Genomic DNA, 17,885 nt, shown 5'->3' with positions numbered 1-17,885 from the left:
TCGATATGTCATATTTTACCAAAATAAAACAATTGTGGTTCACAATAACATTATATTATACCCTATACGGCTGTAATAAGTTAATTTAAATATAGTATATTCTTTAAATAGTACCTTATTACTAAATATGTGATTACAAATACTTATAAATTTAAATAAAAATAGGACAATGCAACAATACGAATATAACATGATTTGCTTTAAACAATATTAGCCTACGCTCGTGGCTTGACCCACTTGATTTTTTTTTCTAAAATACAAATCTCAGTCTGTTTTTTCTGGAATAATTTTAGCAATAAGTATATATACTTAGTATGAATAATCTAGTTTTTTTTATAACTGTAGGTATTTACGATATCATTCATGATAAACATTATATTGTTTATAGATATTTTGTTAAGGTGTATGATCATTTCAAATTATGGCTAAATTATCATAATCATATTGTTTTAGTTAACTATAGACACTTAATAGTTATCGAATGCGATGTCGAAGAATCGAATTGTGGCATTTTATGTAGCAAGCACTACGCAGCGGTTAGGTACTGATAGGTCTACAACTATAAGTACCAATATAATGATGCAGCATGTGCAGTTCAACGGTTCAGCAAAGATGGTATGTAAAATGCATGATGCAATAATGACGCAATAAAGTAATGCAGTACATCATAATTATTTACTGATCCTCTCTTCTTCCACTAGCATTTATCCTACCTAATTGTAAAGTCGGCAGAATGTATCCGTTTTTTTGAACGGCTGTTTGTATAGTATTTTCTCTTTTTAAAGAATCCAGTTCCTTACAACTCGTTTTACTAACCTTGTTACGTGACCTTGGAATTAAATTCAGGGCCAACCGGTCAGTAACCCACACAGGCAGGGCCCCTATTGAACCTTGGAGTTTGGATAGAGTTGCATCCATGTGCGCCGCCAAGATTAGTTTTGGGGAAGTGCTACTGCACCTACGCACAATACTAGATAGATATTATCTATCTTATAAGTTTTTTTTCAAATTCAAATCGTACGCTTTTTTGAAAAACTCTGTGCTAGCTCCTATTGTTGCAGATTTATTCAGTGATGTATTTTTTGTGATTAATTTCTGAGCAGGGGGGTGCACATACATCTACTTGCACCCAATGACGTTTTACAATACTATATTTTAATATTTTGTAATAAAAACATCTCAGCTTGCACCCCTCTAGTGGCGCCCATGGTTGTACCTAAAACCATCGACCATAGACTAATATATAATACTGGAACCATCGACGTTTTTACAAAATCGCCGGGCTATAACATTATCTAGCACATGGCATTCAAAGAGTCTGACGTTAAGCTCGAACTAAAAGCAGTCAGAAGTAAGATTTTACATTTTAGCTATTATTAACGATGGAAATCGAATAATACTCCGCAAGTCTCCACATTAAACAGTTTATTACTTTCACAATTATTTTATCAAGTAGACATTTTGTTAACGGTTTCTTATGAAACACTCAACTTGAACATAGCCACGGCTCGAGCAGCCACTGATACCCTCTATTTATCTTTAACATTAATATATTTCAAAAAGCTACAATAGATGGCGCTACACGTATTTTAAATTGTTAACAATGCTAATTTATTTTTTAAATTTTAAGATATTTCGGGATGTACTAATAAATAATTCTCAAAGTGGGCAATAGACGAAATAAGTTTGAGAACCTTTGGTATACAATAAGAGTAACTAAAAGTATTATATACCTACTTATATTTTGGGCACAACTATTAAGTAAGGTTACGTATTTTAATATTTTTTGTTCATTTATTTATTGAGATATTTATCATTTCTGATCTTTTATTATACCTAAGAAGTATCAAATTTAGTAGTAGGTACCTATCTAAGTAACAGCCCGGTTTTTTGCTGAGAATTCTAGATCGCACATTCTAAAACATTTATATTCGAAAACAGGCATAAATAAAATGCTGACAGCGCACTTTACATGGGACGCATGTTGAACTATGATTTAAAGGTTAATGATTGATTTTTTTTATGTGCACAGCAAAGTCGCCCAACTGCATCTGATGGTAAATGGAGTGAGGTCTAATAGAATGTCGGCCGACGAGATATGATTAGCCCTCGGCAGTCGACATAATTATGATGAACTATTGGAACCGGATATTCGCAGGCATCAGCCCGGTATCAACCGGAAAGCGACACATTTACATGGGCCACTATGGCGGGTTTTAACACCTTGTGACTTTCAGAGACCTAAAAATTTTAAATTTTAAGGTATTAACGTGGATAATTTTTAGCGTTAGGTTCAAAACGCTTCAAGCATTAATCGTACTACAATCGGTCTTAGCGTCGAAAACTTTACTCTTTATTGTTCATTTGTAACCATTTGTACACGATTTACTTGTATTGGTATAAGGGTTAACCTGTAAAGGGGCTACCCAAATGAAATCGTTCTTGAATAAACCCGTAAACATTTTAACCCGATTAATTTCTACTTGGTGGCTGGCAGACATAAAACAAAATGTATGAATGACAAGACTTGCGCCTGATAGTTTTCTTTTAAAGTCAGTTTTCGCGCATTTGTAACATTACTATGTAGCTTCAAGGGCTAAAATGTCTATTAACTTGTTTTGTTAACAATCTAAAGTAAACAAGCACTTATTTGGCAACCATAACCCAGTTGGGAGTCTAATCGACTGCCAAGACGAATTTCCGTAGGTTAAAAACCCAAGGGTGCGCAGTTCTGACTTTTCTAAAGTTATGTGTGTATTCTTTGTGAATTATCGTTTCCTATAAGCTTGAGGGAAACATCGTGAGGCAACCTGAATACCTGAGAAGATCTCTATAAGAATTTTGAGGGTAAGTGAAGTTTGCCGTTCCGTATCTACTAGGCCAGCGTGGTGGACTAAGACCTAATCCCTCTCACTACATAATAAAAGAGGCCTGTGTTCAGCAGTGGGACAGTATTATTATATAGGGCTATTATTATTATATTATAACCACGTAAGTATTTAGTAATAAATAATTAGTTTCTATACGTATTAGTGTCACTAAAAAGAAAGAACGTAAAAACTTCGTAGGTCGACACAAATTTCACGTAAACTTTAATTGTATGACCATAAAAATGTGGACCCGTGTCATTTCACGTGCTTCTATTATTTTTTCCTAAATACGGAAATCGAGATATAAGTTCCTTTTATAAAGCCAATTAATTCATTTTTACCATTTCTTAATCTAATGCACATGCTTTATCATGTGTATAGGATGTTTTGAAACCTTCTGTTTCCCAATTAACGATAAAGTGTCATATAAAACTGAGTGTCAGGTGTCGAGTGCATATCACCTGCACCATGGCACCCATATACCTAATCATCGGCTTAGTAATCCAGGTATTATTCTAGTTTACGTTTTATTAAATGAGCAAAACTGAATTTTATTTGTTATCTACGCAATTGTTTACCGACTTGAAAGGAGTTTTATATTGTCTTATTTTTGGAAATATAATTTTATGTTCTTTGCAGGGTTCATTAATATACGCAGAAACTGAAGAAACAGAATTACCCGAAGGAAGAGAGATCTTAAACGTGAAACCCGAAGACGATGAAGTTATTAAAGATTATAAAGAAGCACCCAAAGATTGGATGGACTTGCTTATGCTTCCTGATAACAAGTTGTATCCCACTTCTGCCGCTGCCATGATGGCTCAAGCAACAGATTCTGGCAAACCCATCGAAGAACAAATGGAAGATATCAAAGAAATAGCCAACAAAATTTCTGAAGCCATTGAGAGTGAACTGGCTAACCTACTTTCGTATGCCATAGCCGCCACAGAAAACGAAAAAAAAGCCGACGAAACAAAAGAACGTAGAAGAAGATCAGCCGAAAGCCCTCTCGACAGCACCCAATTAGTCATGAGATTGTTAAAACATATCAAATCTACTAATGAATACCAAAACATCGCTATTGAGAAAATGATGTCTGCTCAGGAAATCGCTGATAAGTTCGGCATAGAATTCACCCCGGACACGGAAATCCTAACAGACCTTGCAGTAGCTGCAAATGAGCATGCTAAAGAATTGACTGAAATGTTGAACGAAGCCTGCGACTTGAACAACAAAACTTGCTCAAGAACGGATAAAGTAAATCTGGATAAATATGATGGAACTCTATTGGACAACAACACACAGTACATTTACGCTACCCACTACCTAGATGATGATTATGACGACATGCCTCATCCAGTTTACAAAGCACAGTCTTCACACCATGCTCATTACGAAACTCAGATACCAGCTCCTCCTGTAGACCATTATTGTAGCCAGAAACCGAGCTTCTACGATGCAGTATCTTATACTCCAGACTACTATTCTCATTGTTCGGTAGAGCCAACTACCTCAATGTTTTCTCCGTTGGAAGAATTTGAGCCTGAACCAGAGCTGGTGGCTGAAGAGTTTGAAGAGACAACATCGAATAGATTCATTGTGGAACGCGGCGACGAGCCTGGCTCCGCAACAGTAAACCACATTATGACATATTCGATATCGGAGAAATCCCACTTCAGAACACCGCAAATTGAAAGACTGCCGCAACAAATGCAATATTACTTTTATTTGATATAATTAGTTTGTGATATTCAAATGTAGTATAGAATAGTGTTTGTAAATAAAATTTAATAATATTGATTACGTTAATAAAGTAAGTAATCGAAAATGGTTTTTTGTAGTATTCATTAAGATACTTTTTTATCCATTAGGCCTCCGCCTATGTTGAAAAACTGCAGCCTTTATACACTTTACTAATGTTGAATACACGTGTTTTTTTTTAGTAAATCATGGTAGCGGGTAACTGAGTGAGTAAATTCGTTTATAGTAAAATGACTGGATTCTAGCAAAAATTATAATTACTTACTTATTTATAGTGTAAATGTTAAAAAAATAACAAGTTTTATTCGTCTTAATCTTTAATCGTTTTCAATAAATATTCAAACATAAGATCTTATAATTTTTAATATTACAGTGCTTCGATTTCTTTGGTTACATTATGGCACATGTTTGAGAAATGCATTCTAGTCTTCATTTTCAGTTAAAATGAAACAGAATCCATATTGTTTTTGGTATATACTCTTACAATAGATATACTATACATATATATTATTTGGTAACGTAGTTACATTACTATGACGAAATAAAATTAAGATAATTTTGTTTCGTCATCGCAATATTAGCTTAGAAGAGGCACACTTTATTTAATAACATATTTAATGGCAGTACAAACTGTATAGAATTTACATGAATAATGTTAGTAGGCTATATTTTTATATATTATCATCACATTGCCAAACGGCAAAGTATCACCTAATTATTCAATTTTTATTTCTTCTCTCTTGTTGTTGTGAATAAAAATTACAATTAGGCTTGAGATCGGCGCATAGAGCAAAGAAATATAAATCAAAACAAATTAAACAAAAATAATCACCGATATTCTGCTCTATTTGCCTGTTCGTTTCTGTTTTGTTTCTTCACTATTTTTTCGTTTTTGTTTCATTGTCATATCCAACAAAAGACATACAGTGCCAATACAACTGAACCATTAGGCAAAAATAAATCATCTAATCCTATCTGAATGGCAGCTGAGAAGGCCAAAGAACTCACTTGCTACAATTTATTAATGCAGTCATAGTAATTATAATTTACTTAAACACCAGTACAATTATCAATGCTTGAAAGGCAATCGTATCTAAGCGACAAATATAACGAAATTGAGTCATATAATATTTGGTATCGCCCAATTTTTCTGCGTCATTTAATCTAGGTTTTGTAACTCTAGGACAATTTTAATATCATTACACTATTTATAAAGTAATTAGTTCAGATTTTCTTATTAAAATTGAACCTAAATCACTCTACTTCAAATTTTAGTGATTGTCGCTTGATATAATTGCCTTCAAACGTCGATATTAAATACAATTTGTGTAAGAAATTGAAATTATAAAGACCTAAAGAATGAGCTAAAGATCGACTATTTGCCTTAACAGCTGCCATTCCCATCCTTCCTTATCAACTAACGAATCCTTGCATTCACCATACGAGGTGTTAACTCCACTCTACCACGAGACTTGTTGCACACCAGCCGTTGTCTTTACCATCATTAGTGTCTAAACTGTTGCCTGCTGTTAACAGCTATCTGTGAGCGTAGTACGCACTGTAAGCGCTATTGTGGCTCGAATGGGGTTGATATCTGGAACCATTGGAATTATATAAATTACATGTGTCATCTCATTTTTTTATTGCTTTGAATGACGAGACGATCTTGCCGTTCGCTTAATAAAGTATTAGTAGTGGTATGGGCAAGTCCCGAATCTCTACGAGTTATTTACAGCCATAGACCATACTGCATATTATAATAGGGGATAACCACCTGGCCTGACTGCCTACCTTCACTAACAGAATCTTATGTGTTACTAATCTGAGGCCATAATTCCTTTCTACAATCGTTAAGATAAATAGAAAACAAACAAAAAAAAAAATTAACGGTAAAGCCTTCGCTAGTATATGTCCCATAGATAATGTTAGCGTTAACGATTGTAAAAAGGCATCTTCCCTCCGGCCTTTAGAATGAAAGAGATAGACTTTGTAGGCTAGTATGATTGCGGTGGTTAGTAGATGATTAGGGCCGTCTTTTAGGTAGATTATTAGTGGACTTTATAGTTTAATCTGAACTGACCGCATGGGGTGCGTGTGCGCTGCATATAACGGTCCGCAGGCGCTGGGCTCGGCCGCGTACGGTTGCGCCAGCTGCGGGCACGGCTCGGCCGGCGCCGATTCGCGGCGCCGCGGCGTGCCTCCGCGCTGCTGACTCTGCTCCGGGGGGCTGTTAACCATCATATTATAGTTTAATAGTGTCTGTTTACATAATAGTTCTGGCTTTAGAATATGCTTTCAAACTTAGTTCCCAAAGGAATAGTATTTAATAAGAAACAAAGGGTTTTTCACGTATATAAATGAAAAAGACGAGTTTATTTATTTTTCAAATATCCCACGTTTATTAAAAGCCAGTGATGTAATAATTAATTCAATAATTGATGGCGGCAGAAGTTTTATGTTAGAATTTGACAATTATCGCTGAAATTTTATAATATATTATTTGAATGCGCATGAGTAAATAAATAATAAGTGTAACTACAATAAGCCCAAGTAATTTTATAATAACAATATCATGTTATTTGAATGCATATGAGTTAATAATTAATTACTGTAACTATAATAAGTCCAAGTACTGAACAAATTAAAATGAGATCAAAACAATAAAAAAAAATTTAAGTGTGCGCCCACGACCGCCCAAAAGGCGGGGTCGCATTACGGTCCGGGAATTAATACATTATTTTGACAGCAAACGACAAATGGCTTTCATACGTCACGTCCCATCGTCATTAATCGAGTTGTACCAGGAAGTCGGATGAAAAAAAAAATATTATTTATTTTTGTCCGCTGGCGACTGTTTATGCATGTGGCAATTTGTTTTTTGCGTGCCAAGGAACGTGAATAAAATTAATGAGTTCGATACTGTTGAAATAATAATCACTTTCTAGACAGTTATCTTCGGGGTTCCGACGTTATTCTACCGAATAAAAAAATAAAAAGTTGACTTGTAATGTGGATGAGAACTATGAGACTATTAGTTATGAGAGGTCTGACGTCATTCGTGCAATGTGACTCACATGCGTCTGTTAGACATACTGAAATGAAACTCTTTGTTTCTATCGCGGCAACAGCGTTGCAGTTCCTAATGTTCTATACTCCGTCATTATTTAAAAGATCAATACCTACCTAATTATTAAAATTATAAATACCTATTGTACAGGATAAATGATAAAGACTTCACTTCTTGAGCAGCTGAATACGGTATGTGAGTTGCTGCAATTTTATAATAATATAGATACTTGTCGAGTACAGACGCAGTCACGAACACGAGCGTGTAAAGTTCGGGTGCATTCGTTACTCATATTTCATACACATATTTAATCGTTATTTGGCGGCTTATTCGCGTATAGTCTTAAAGGCATAATAATGTAGTGCTTTCCACCAACCAACTGACAGTCAGCGTGGAGTATAAATCTATACAATTTTCACTATACACTTTGTTTTATACGTGCAGTGCAACGTGATCTCACTGCACCTGATGGTAAGTAGAGTGGGGTTAAACAGAATGTCGACTGGCGAGAAATGATTACCTCTCGGCAGTCGACACAATTATGCCTGCCTGTTGGAACCGGATATACACAGGCTGATCCCGGAACGCGACACTTACGTTGGCCACTACGGCGGGTTTTAACACCTTGTGTACGGCGGTCGTTAGCTAAGCGGATATAAAATATATGCTACCACCAGCATAATATGTACACAGTAGCACGAATAGCCCACATATTTACCTCCATGTGTATAAGTTCGAGATCATCTTTACCTATCGTTCGATAAACTGAAATAGCTCTTTCGATTGGTCCAAACACCGCTATAAAACAGGATATAAACCCGTGCGTACAATCAAATGCAATTTACGCCGATCTTGAGAATAAACTGTGACGGCGTTTGATTTATTTGAGACGGTTAGGAGCCAATGCAGTGGCCGAAACGGTAGTAAAGACGGGCTATGTAAACAAAACACTCGCTCGTTTACTCGGGCCGTGTGTTTGTTTATAACGGTACAGTTGGGAAGAAAATTACATTGCGTCTTTATGCTCAGCCGTTGAATGATATGTGGTATTTTAATTTTCTTTATTGCAGTGTCACAGGGCTTTGCAAACGGTTTGTAACGTAAACAACATATAATTTAAGTGCCTTGTATATACAGTTTTATTTTAAGATTTGTTTGTCATAGTGTTGAAGAAATAGGTATTTGTGTGGGTTAATTTTTGGAAAATTATGTAATATATAATAATAATATCAGCCCTGTATTATATACTGTCCCAATGTTGTACACGGCCCTTCTCTACTACTGAGAGGCCTTAGTTACCACGCTGGCTTAGTGCGGATTGGTGAGTTCACACACCCTCAAAGTTCCTATAAAGAATTTCTCAGGTATGCAGGTTTCCTTACGATGTTTTCACCGTTAAAATAAGCGATAATTCACAAAGAATACACACATAATTTTTTTGATAAATGAGAGGTGTGTGGCCTTGATATTTGAACCTGCGGACATTCCTTTCGGCAGTCCGTTTCACACCCAACTAGGCTATCGCCGCTTTTTGGAAAGTTACATAAAATTAATCTTTTGACATCTATTTACAAATGTTTGATAGGGCACGTAGACTTGTTTCGTGTCAGTGTCGCCTTTGTTGACGTTATGTAGAGATTAGATTGTCAAAGGGAGATATAAATAAAAAATATTACGTTAATTTATGTAATTCGAAGCCATGTTGGATGACAGCATGTATTTTATTGTTGACGCAGCGAAAATTGTTTTATATAGACGTTTCAACGTTGTATATTTTGCAACGCGAACATAAAAATAAAAATGAACAATATCAGTGGATAGATTGTTACTAGGTAGGTAGGTACTCTACGAACCTTTATTTATGTTAGGGAAAAAAAGCCGGTCTATTATTTTAAACTACTCTCGATTAACCAAATACTTCTGCAACCACCTGTACCATTTATATAAAATGCACTTTTTATACAAACAAAAATCACATGGGTATATTTTTAGTGGAGGGCGATTTATTGGACTTCCCCATTTTACTCGATTGGACACAAAACAGACGAAACCCGTACCAACGTGTATGATGGAGTGTTTTTATTATAATTCACGTGCGTAGTTTAACCGTGAATTATTTTCAAGAATATTTTTAGGCTTTTGGAAATCATACATACATAGTATCACGCCTCTATTCCATAGGGTTAGGTAGAGACTACAGTTAGCTCTTTGCACGATTCTGGCATACTTCTCGCGCTTCCTCCACCTTCATTAATGTTTTCATGCATTCCATTCCATCAATAAAAAATATGTAAGTGAGTAATTCTTTTAAGTTTTTAGTGGTGTTAATTACTAATTGGTGATTCGGATTTTTACGTTAGCGTAACAAATTTTGCAAATATACTTCATTGTGATTATTGTTTTTTCTTCAAGTTTTCTCTCTCATGAGTTACGCGCAACTAATGACAACTAAATACGCAAGGTCGACATATTTGCAAATTGTATTGCTAATACTGATAACTAGGCTTTTCTTACTATCAGCCCGGAGTCTTAAATTTGTATCCAATATGGCGATATCGCTCCCTATCACATCATGGGACGGAATACATACAACAGAAAGTGTGTTCACCAGTTGCACCTCTGCCTACCCCTTTGAGGATAAAAGGCGTGTAATTAAATTTATCTCACTCACCATTTATATTACGAGCCACAAAACCCCAATAAACAGTTCACGAACAATTATATCCGATCTATCATCGACAGCCCACTTCAAAAGTAATTTAGTGGAAAGTTCAAGAACTATAAATTTGTTTTTTCCCCGACTGTGGGACGGGAAACGAGACGTGTCCGCTATAAACGTCGCGCGTAACTCTTTGCCGCGTCTGTACGGCCAGTCGTAAAGTAAATTGTCACCGGCTGTTGAAACGGCCTAGGGGCAAAATAAAAGGGTACATATTCCCCTGAATGTAACTATTTCGACGGTAATGATTTCTTATGTTGTCAGAAACATCTGAACAAGAAATAAAACTATTTTTTTAGGATTTTTAATTAATAGTAATTTTCTCCCGAAGTTTCGAAGACTTTGCAATAAATATAAATTGTAGGTAGATATTGTAACATTGACTTTTTGGACGATCAACCGGAGTCGGAGACCCCCGTGATCATGAAACTTGCAGCCTTCGAAACGTATGGAGAAAATTATAATATAAAAAACTGTGATAAAATCTGGAAATATAGTTTAATTTCAATATTTAGGTGGTTTTACTTAGGTTTGTTTTCTATGATTGAAATAGGTATGTTCTAGGGGTATTAGAACTGATCATAAATGTTTTATTTTATATTTGATTTATGTGAGGGCAAAATTTAAACCAGCCCATCTTGACTCTCAACTGATAAGTGGCCGTCAGCCCTTTGACAGCGTCTTTAATAGACATGAAATAAAGTCTATTTTTGTTAAGCAATTTTGTCAGTCCGGACATTTTGTTAGTTCAAAACCATTCCAAGATGTCAATAATAAAACTCCCCATAACCAAAATTCAACTAGTTTATAACAATACCAAATATACTTCAATAATATCCCGTAGGTATCTATAATACAAAGCAATATTAAAAACACATTAAATCAAAAAAAATATATGAATCGACGAACAATAGTTTTACGGATTACAATTCTAACATTGTTTATGACTTCAACATGCATATTTAATTCTTCTAAATTGATCTAATATTTATACATACTGTCTCCTTAATCATACATGAATTATGGAAACATACATCTTTATTCGAGGAAATACATAGAGCTACAAAATACATCTGTATTCGTGGAGATATAAATTACATCAGCCTGTATTATACACCGTCTTAGTCTACCACGCTGGCCTAGTGCTGATTGGCAGACTTAACATATCGTCAAAATTCCTATAGAGAACTTCTCAGCTTTGCAGGTTTCTACACGATGTTTTCCTTCATCGTGAAGGCAAGTGATAATTCACAAAGAATACACACATAACTTTAGGGAATTTTAGAAAAGTCAGAGGTATATGCCCTTGAGATTTGAACATGCGAACATCCGTCTCGGCAGTTGGTTCCACACCCAACTATGTTATCGCTGCTTTATCCTGTAAGTTAGGGAAGGGAATTTATCTTCCCTTTAACAATCTCACTGACGCCCAAACACAAACGTTACTTAGCCAAGAATGACCAATGGAAATATGTTTCGCGTGTATATAGAAACATAATTTGTAACTTCTGACCCATAATCGTTGGTGTCATCATCCCCCAGTGACCGGCCTGAGCCGAGGTTTGTAACCTGTTAGTGGGTTCCCTTCAGGTCGCTTAATTTTCCAGGGTTACGAGTACCTAAAGCGCTCACTCAAAAGTCCGATGTGTTTGTATAAGGCCCTACCAGGCTAACAAAAGTAGAGTCAGGAAAAAAAATATACTTGTGTGAGATTCATCTCTCGTTCCATGTTGTGACATGGGGTGCGTTTGTAAAATGTGTTTGCGTTTATAGTCATAAAACCGTTAATACCCAACGAATATTTTATTTTCATTTTATATTAGATATTTTAAGGTTTAGTATTTTTGCTGTACACAAAATGTTAGGAGTGACTTTTACTAGGGCGGTGTAAGTAGTAAAAAGCAAAGAATCTCATAAATAATATTATGAAGGATTTAAAAATATATTAAATTTGTTTATTTATTATTTTATTTTATTTATTAAATATAATCTTACAGGAGTTACACCCAATGCGATTATTGTCCTATAGCCAATTCAGATACAAATAGATATGTATAGGTATAATAATAATTAATACTATAATATGTTTAATATAATGCGCATTACCAGACCTTTAACAAAAATGAAAGTACCTGATACCTTTAGTACTTAATGTAACCTAACTCTAGCTGGGGCTGTGGAATCCTTTGAAAGAATAGCGAATTCCAAAATATAATTTTAGAGGGAACAAGAAATGAACAATGAAAGAGTTTCGAGGACAAAGACGATTGAAGATTTGTGTGGCGGAAATGAAGATATAAAGTAATGATAATATAAGTAAACTCACCAGTCATCAGGATCGCAGTCTCGGAAACCTTTCGCAAACGGGTTGCTTGCGATCTTCAACTGCGTTATCTGTATAATGAAAGGATTCTTTAAATACCTACGAATCTTGTATAGTGTATAATATATCAAATTTGTATGTAAAAAATGGCTAGATTTAGGAATATAGCTTGTTATGAACTAAAACCCTTTATTATTTTTGATTGAGATCTTCTTAGCTATCTTCTTTGAATAGATAATGGCCACGGCGGCCAATCTCAAAGGAGAACAGCGACAAAATATTGTGGAGAATATCTATAAATATATAAATAGACACTATAATATAAATAGATTCTTTATATAGTAATGATACTTAGATTCTTCATAAATTCTACATAGAGGTAAGCCGGCAGTAATTGGGTTATATGGATTCGCCACTACAACTGAACCTTGTTATATTATGTTCAGTGCCGGATTTTTATGAGTGTAGGCCACTTTATTTTCGTCGCCCAACATAGGTAGGTTTATGTATGTATGTAGGTTTCTAAAATAGTTAATAATCTTCCATTTGTTTGTATTATGGAAGGCGTTAAAGTTAAATAAACGAATGATTAATTAAATCGAGTGAGCGTCCTCTGAAATCCGTCGCCCATAGGCCGCGGCGTATACGACCTATTTACAAATCCAGGAATGATTATGCTGTTATACATATAGTAATGATACTTAGATTCTTCATAAATTCTACATAGAGGTAAGCCGTCAGTAACCGGGTTATATGGATTCGCCACTACAATTGAACCTTGTCATATTATAACACAACACTTACCCTATGATTCTGGTATGCGGTGACAGCTGTGAAGCCCGTCTCCGGGAACACGAAGGTCCTGTAGGGCACGGTGCCCGGCGCGGTGGCCTGTCCGTCTCCGGGCAGGAACACCACGTGCAGCCGTGGCTGGTAGCGGTGCATTGAGTTCAGGATGATCTGCAGGGGGGTTAAATCACCATCATCATTTCAGCCGGGGATCGTCCACTGCTGGACATAGGCCTCCCCTATTGAGCGCCACAGGGACCAGTTCTGGGCCGCCCTCATCCATCGGACTCCGGCGACCCACACCAGATCGTCGGTTCATCTCGTGGGGAGCCTGCCTACGCTGCGTCTTCCGGTTCGTGGTCGCCACTCCAACCGAGGGGTAAATAAAGTAATGTAATCAATTATTTTTGAATTTTCCACATGTTTTTCTTTGCATGTTTTGTTTTTTGTGAAATGTTAGTTTAAATAAATGGATTACAAGTGAACCAACTCTGAATATTATTTTACGTTTTCCTCGAAATCTATAGGTACACTGTAATGGTGTATGGTATGTCTGGAAATCGTTAGGGGAGGCTTATGTTCAGCAGGGAACTTCCAAAGTGTGAAGAAGTAATTGTGTTACATATTAGAATTTTTATTTTGGGCTAAAGTAGCAATTCCAATTAAAACCTATTAGAGCAAAATAAGGATCTTTTTTAAATCACAATAAATAAAATTTGAAAAAAGGTATTAGTATAACATTTTAAGTAGTATAGGTTATAAATACGACAGTGTACGGTGTAAAAAAAATAATACTTAATTTTGTAATCAAATTATAAAATCCTGAAACCATATCAGACCAAATTAAAAATAATACCGAATTTTTAAATCAAATTATAAAACCTAAACAAGACCGAAATATCTTTTAAATAACATAATAAAGACATCGTTAGATACGTACGTGTCCATTGTCGTCGAGCTGGTTGTTGGTGAGCTTCAGTTTGTCGAAGGAGACAAGCTGCCGCATCCAGTGCGAGCCGAGCGCGGGCGAGTCAGGGTGTAGGTGGAACCGCGGCGGCGACACCGGGTCTGCTTTGCCGGCCACCACCCAACTTGAGCTAGATTATACAGGTTCATTTTGAAATCTCGTTACTAAATGAAACCACATATTACACTCTTAATAAAATATAAACCATTCCAAAATTGCCAATTTGTGGAAATCATCGGAAAACTAATTTTTGTTTGCTACCTTTCCTCAGGGACAACTGTTCTACAACTGTTCTACTTCAACATTAGTACAAAGAGATAGATATTTGCGTAATAGCTTCGATTGGATGACACTAACTTAATATGTTTACTCTACCCAAAAAGACAAGGCTACGTACTCACCTATGAAAAGCATATCGATATCTCTTATCATCAAGTGGCACGAAGTCCACAAGGAGTAGATACTCCGCGTTCGGCAGCAGACCGGCGAGCCTGGCCTGCAGCGCGGGGAACATGCGCCTCCCCGCCTTAGTGACTATCATCTCAGTGCCAAGCTCGTGGAAGCTTCGCCAGAGAGCAGCCAGCTCGAGGGTCGCGGTACAGCGCGCCACCGCCGGGTGGAGAGTCACGTTTTGGGATGATGTCTGCTGTGTAGGAACAAAAAGCCTTTTTCACTACCTACATCGACTTATCATCATCATCATCATCATTTCAGCCGGGAATAGTCCACTGCTGGATATAGGCCTCCCCCATTGAGCGCTATAGGGACCGGTTCTGGGCCGCCCTCATCCATCGGACTTCGGCGACCCTCACCAGATAGTGGGTCCATCTCGTGGGGGGCTTGCCTACGCTGCGTCTACATGGACTTACCTAGATAAAATTATTTAGCTGGCTCAATACTACAAGGTTTTATTTTATATTTTTGGGTCTTTTTCATTAGCATTTTTAATAGTTCCGAAAGATAAATAAAGTTGGGATCATGATTTCTTATCTTTTCCAAATTTATGAACATGAACATTTTAAATATCATTTTTTTAACATAAGAAAAATATGAAGGATCTTGGGGAGGCTTTTGCCCAACATTGGGACATTATAGGCTGATACGATACGATACGAAAAAAAAAATAACATAGGATCTTGTAAAAGTGAGCTAGCAATTTGAAGAAATTAGATGGTATGTTAATTTAAATTTGTATTGAACTAGAAGCCGTATACAAGACGTCTTTCTACTATTATTAAAGGCAATAAAAATAAAAAAATGCGTGGGAATGATACATCCTACCGATAGACTATTTGCAAATATACAGTCCTAGATAAGAAAGGCCCGAGACTTAAACTTATGGGGTTTCACAACAAATCTTTCTTGCTGTGTTAAAAAGCAATAGGTTGAAAACTCTAGAAAAACATCACGAATAGTTTAAAGGAACAATGACCGCGTTCCTTCTTTTAGATAAGGACATTTATTGATAGCAAATGATCTAATCATAAGGCTTAAAGAACGCAAAGAAAAGTGGATTTTCTGTGAGACACTAACAACTCAATCTATATTTTAGATATTACTCACCGAACAGCTCGATTAACTCTTTCTTTGCCTTTATCTTTCTGTGAAGCATAAGGAACATCTACCTAGGTACATTAGATGGTTCCTGATGCTTTTTTATGTAATCGATATCTAAAAGCAGTAGTTACCTGTACCCTTGGTATGGGCTGGGGCGGAGGCGCGGCCTGCGCTCCATGGTCCCTGCACGTGCTCTCGCTGAGGGCCTGCAACGGTGAGTATGTACTGCGCGCGCATACTGAGTTCTGACAACACACCAGGTAATATTAGCAAATCTTATTATGAGTGCAACATACTGTGATAAAAACAAATTGTACTCTAATGTTAGTTTAGACTTGCAAGTTCTTGCAACAGTATATTGCGCAAGGACTTCCAGATGCGTTGAAACTATACAAAATTTGCAGAAGTCACCTTGTCGTAACAGCTGGTGCAAGTATTCATTGCAAGTTTTCTTGCTAATCTAAACCTCGCCATAAAAATAAGTTATAGCTTCTGATTAGGTAAATTAGCAATTTACACAATTTAGCAGTCTTTATCTATAAGAAATTGCGGGACTTATTCCCTAGAGGCTATTTATTGACATCAGATGGTGGTTGGTCATAAAAACCAATTTCATGCAACATGCCTGAAAAAATCTAATGACCCGAGCTTACATTTGAATGAGATATAGGCAAGTAAAAGAAGAATCGGAAAGCCCATTCAATTAATATAATATAGAAATTATAGACTGACCAGGACAGAATACCTTCCCATGTTGTGGGAAGTGTGATAAAACGTAGAACTATTTTATTGTCATGGCAACGAAAATGCAAAAATTGCGTCCACAAAGCAGGCTTTTCGCTTTCTGGTCAGATCATACTTAAACTAGTGGTATAGCTATACGAAGAATTAAAATAGTGTTTCAGCTTTGTTGTGGAACACTATCTCAAATCTTCGCATAGCTATATATGTATAGCTGTTGTCTCAGAGTAGAATTTAAACTAACGTCTCTGATGGGGTGATGCAGGGGAGGTAACAGCGGCTGCTCGTGGTCCCTGCCGAGCCGCTCCACCAGGGACTGCGACAGCGTGAACCCGCCAGCGCCGCGTGGACCTTGGCTTGTCGATACTCCTGCTGTAGAATAAGTTACTTTCAATATAACAGCTGTATTATTGCGAATACTTTTTGAAATGGTGCATACTTTTTGACTTCTAGAAATTTGTATTTATCGTTTTATACCTATCTGCTTATGTTAGTTGATGTTTTTGATATGGCGAATACGTTTTGACTTCTAGAAAATCGTATTTTTTGTTTTGTATCTGCTTATATACGGGTGTTGGCGAAATCAAAGATAGGTAAATGGTGGTAGATATAACAGAATATAACAGCAAAATAAAAAGGTTATTTCTTTTGAGATCATTTATATTAAGTATGTAGAGTCATGTTTGCTTCTTACACGATTGGGCTGGCTAAATCGGTTAGTATACAATATGCAGAGATGAGAGAGAGATGCATTAGATTATAAAATATGCAAGTGTTACATTGTATTTCATAAGTGAGATTGCTGAAAACTGAAAAAAATATAACTAATTACAAGAGTTTACAAAAAAAAATGTTGTCCATAGAATGAAACGTATATTATATATAAGTCTATATGTAGACTTATAGTTAAGAAATATTTTTTTATTTTTCTTAGGGTCACAATTCTGAGAAATGAAGGTCTTTGTTTTTGATCTACCCGCAATTATTTAATTACGTCTATCGTTCTGTTTTGTAAACTTTTTGATTCAAAAGACCTATTTTCATGTATAAATCACAATTAGAGTGTGTAAACTACATCCAAAACGATTTTG

At 36.1% G+C, this 17,885-nt stretch overlaps 2 protein-coding genes across 7 annotated transcripts in view; one reads left to right on the top strand and one right to left on the bottom strand.

Moving 5' to 3' along the window:
• Window positions 1–3,277: 3,277 nt before the first annotated feature.
• LOC115455527 lies at window positions 3,278–4,703 on the top strand. The gene is made up of 2 exons (XM_037436964.1): window positions 3,278–3,377; window positions 3,510–4,703. Exons 1-2 carry the CDS (start codon window positions 3,339–3,341, stop codon window positions 4,605–4,607), a joined length of 1,137 nt encoding a protein of 378 aa, XP_037292861.1. The 5' UTR covers window positions 3,278–3,338; the 3' UTR covers window positions 4,608–4,703.
• A 219-nt stretch (window positions 4,704–4,922) lies between these two features.
• The window catches only part of LOC115450920 (T-box transcription factor TBX1), a 33,661-nt gene continuing 20,698 nt past the window's right edge, over window positions 4,923–17,885 (bottom strand). Inside the window, exons 2-9 of one of the 6 annotated variants that reach the window (XM_030179090.2) lie at window positions 17,039–17,163; window positions 16,185–16,298; window positions 14,898–15,142; window positions 14,470–14,626; window positions 13,545–13,700; window positions 12,744–12,811; window positions 6,712–6,858; window positions 4,923–6,225 (exon numbers count right to left, since the gene is read on the bottom strand). In XM_030179090.2, coding sequence (XP_030034950.1) covers window positions 6,168–6,225; window positions 6,712–6,858; window positions 12,744–12,811; window positions 13,545–13,700; window positions 14,470–14,626; window positions 14,898–15,142; window positions 16,185–16,298; window positions 17,039–17,163 — 1,070 coding nt within the window. In that variant the 3' untranslated portion in view covers window positions 4,923–6,167. Of the gene's footprint in view, window positions 6,226–6,711; window positions 6,859–12,743; window positions 12,812–13,544; window positions 13,701–14,469; window positions 14,627–14,897; window positions 15,143–16,184; window positions 16,299–17,038; window positions 17,167–17,885 lie in introns of all 6 variants that reach the window. The other 5 variants (XM_037436965.1, XM_030179089.2, XM_030179091.2 and 2 more) reach the window with 5 other exon arrangements.

The sequence above is a fragment of the Manduca sexta genome, chromosome 9 (assembly GCF_014839805.1).
Source record: "Manduca sexta isolate Smith_Timp_Sample1 chromosome 9, JHU_Msex_v1.0, whole genome shotgun sequence".
Classification (NCBI taxonomy): Eukaryota; Metazoa; Arthropoda; class Insecta; order Lepidoptera; family Sphingidae; genus Manduca; species Manduca sexta.
The sequence above is the reverse complement of the archived record's forward strand: the minus strand, read 5'-3'. Positions and strand labels throughout refer to the sequence as shown.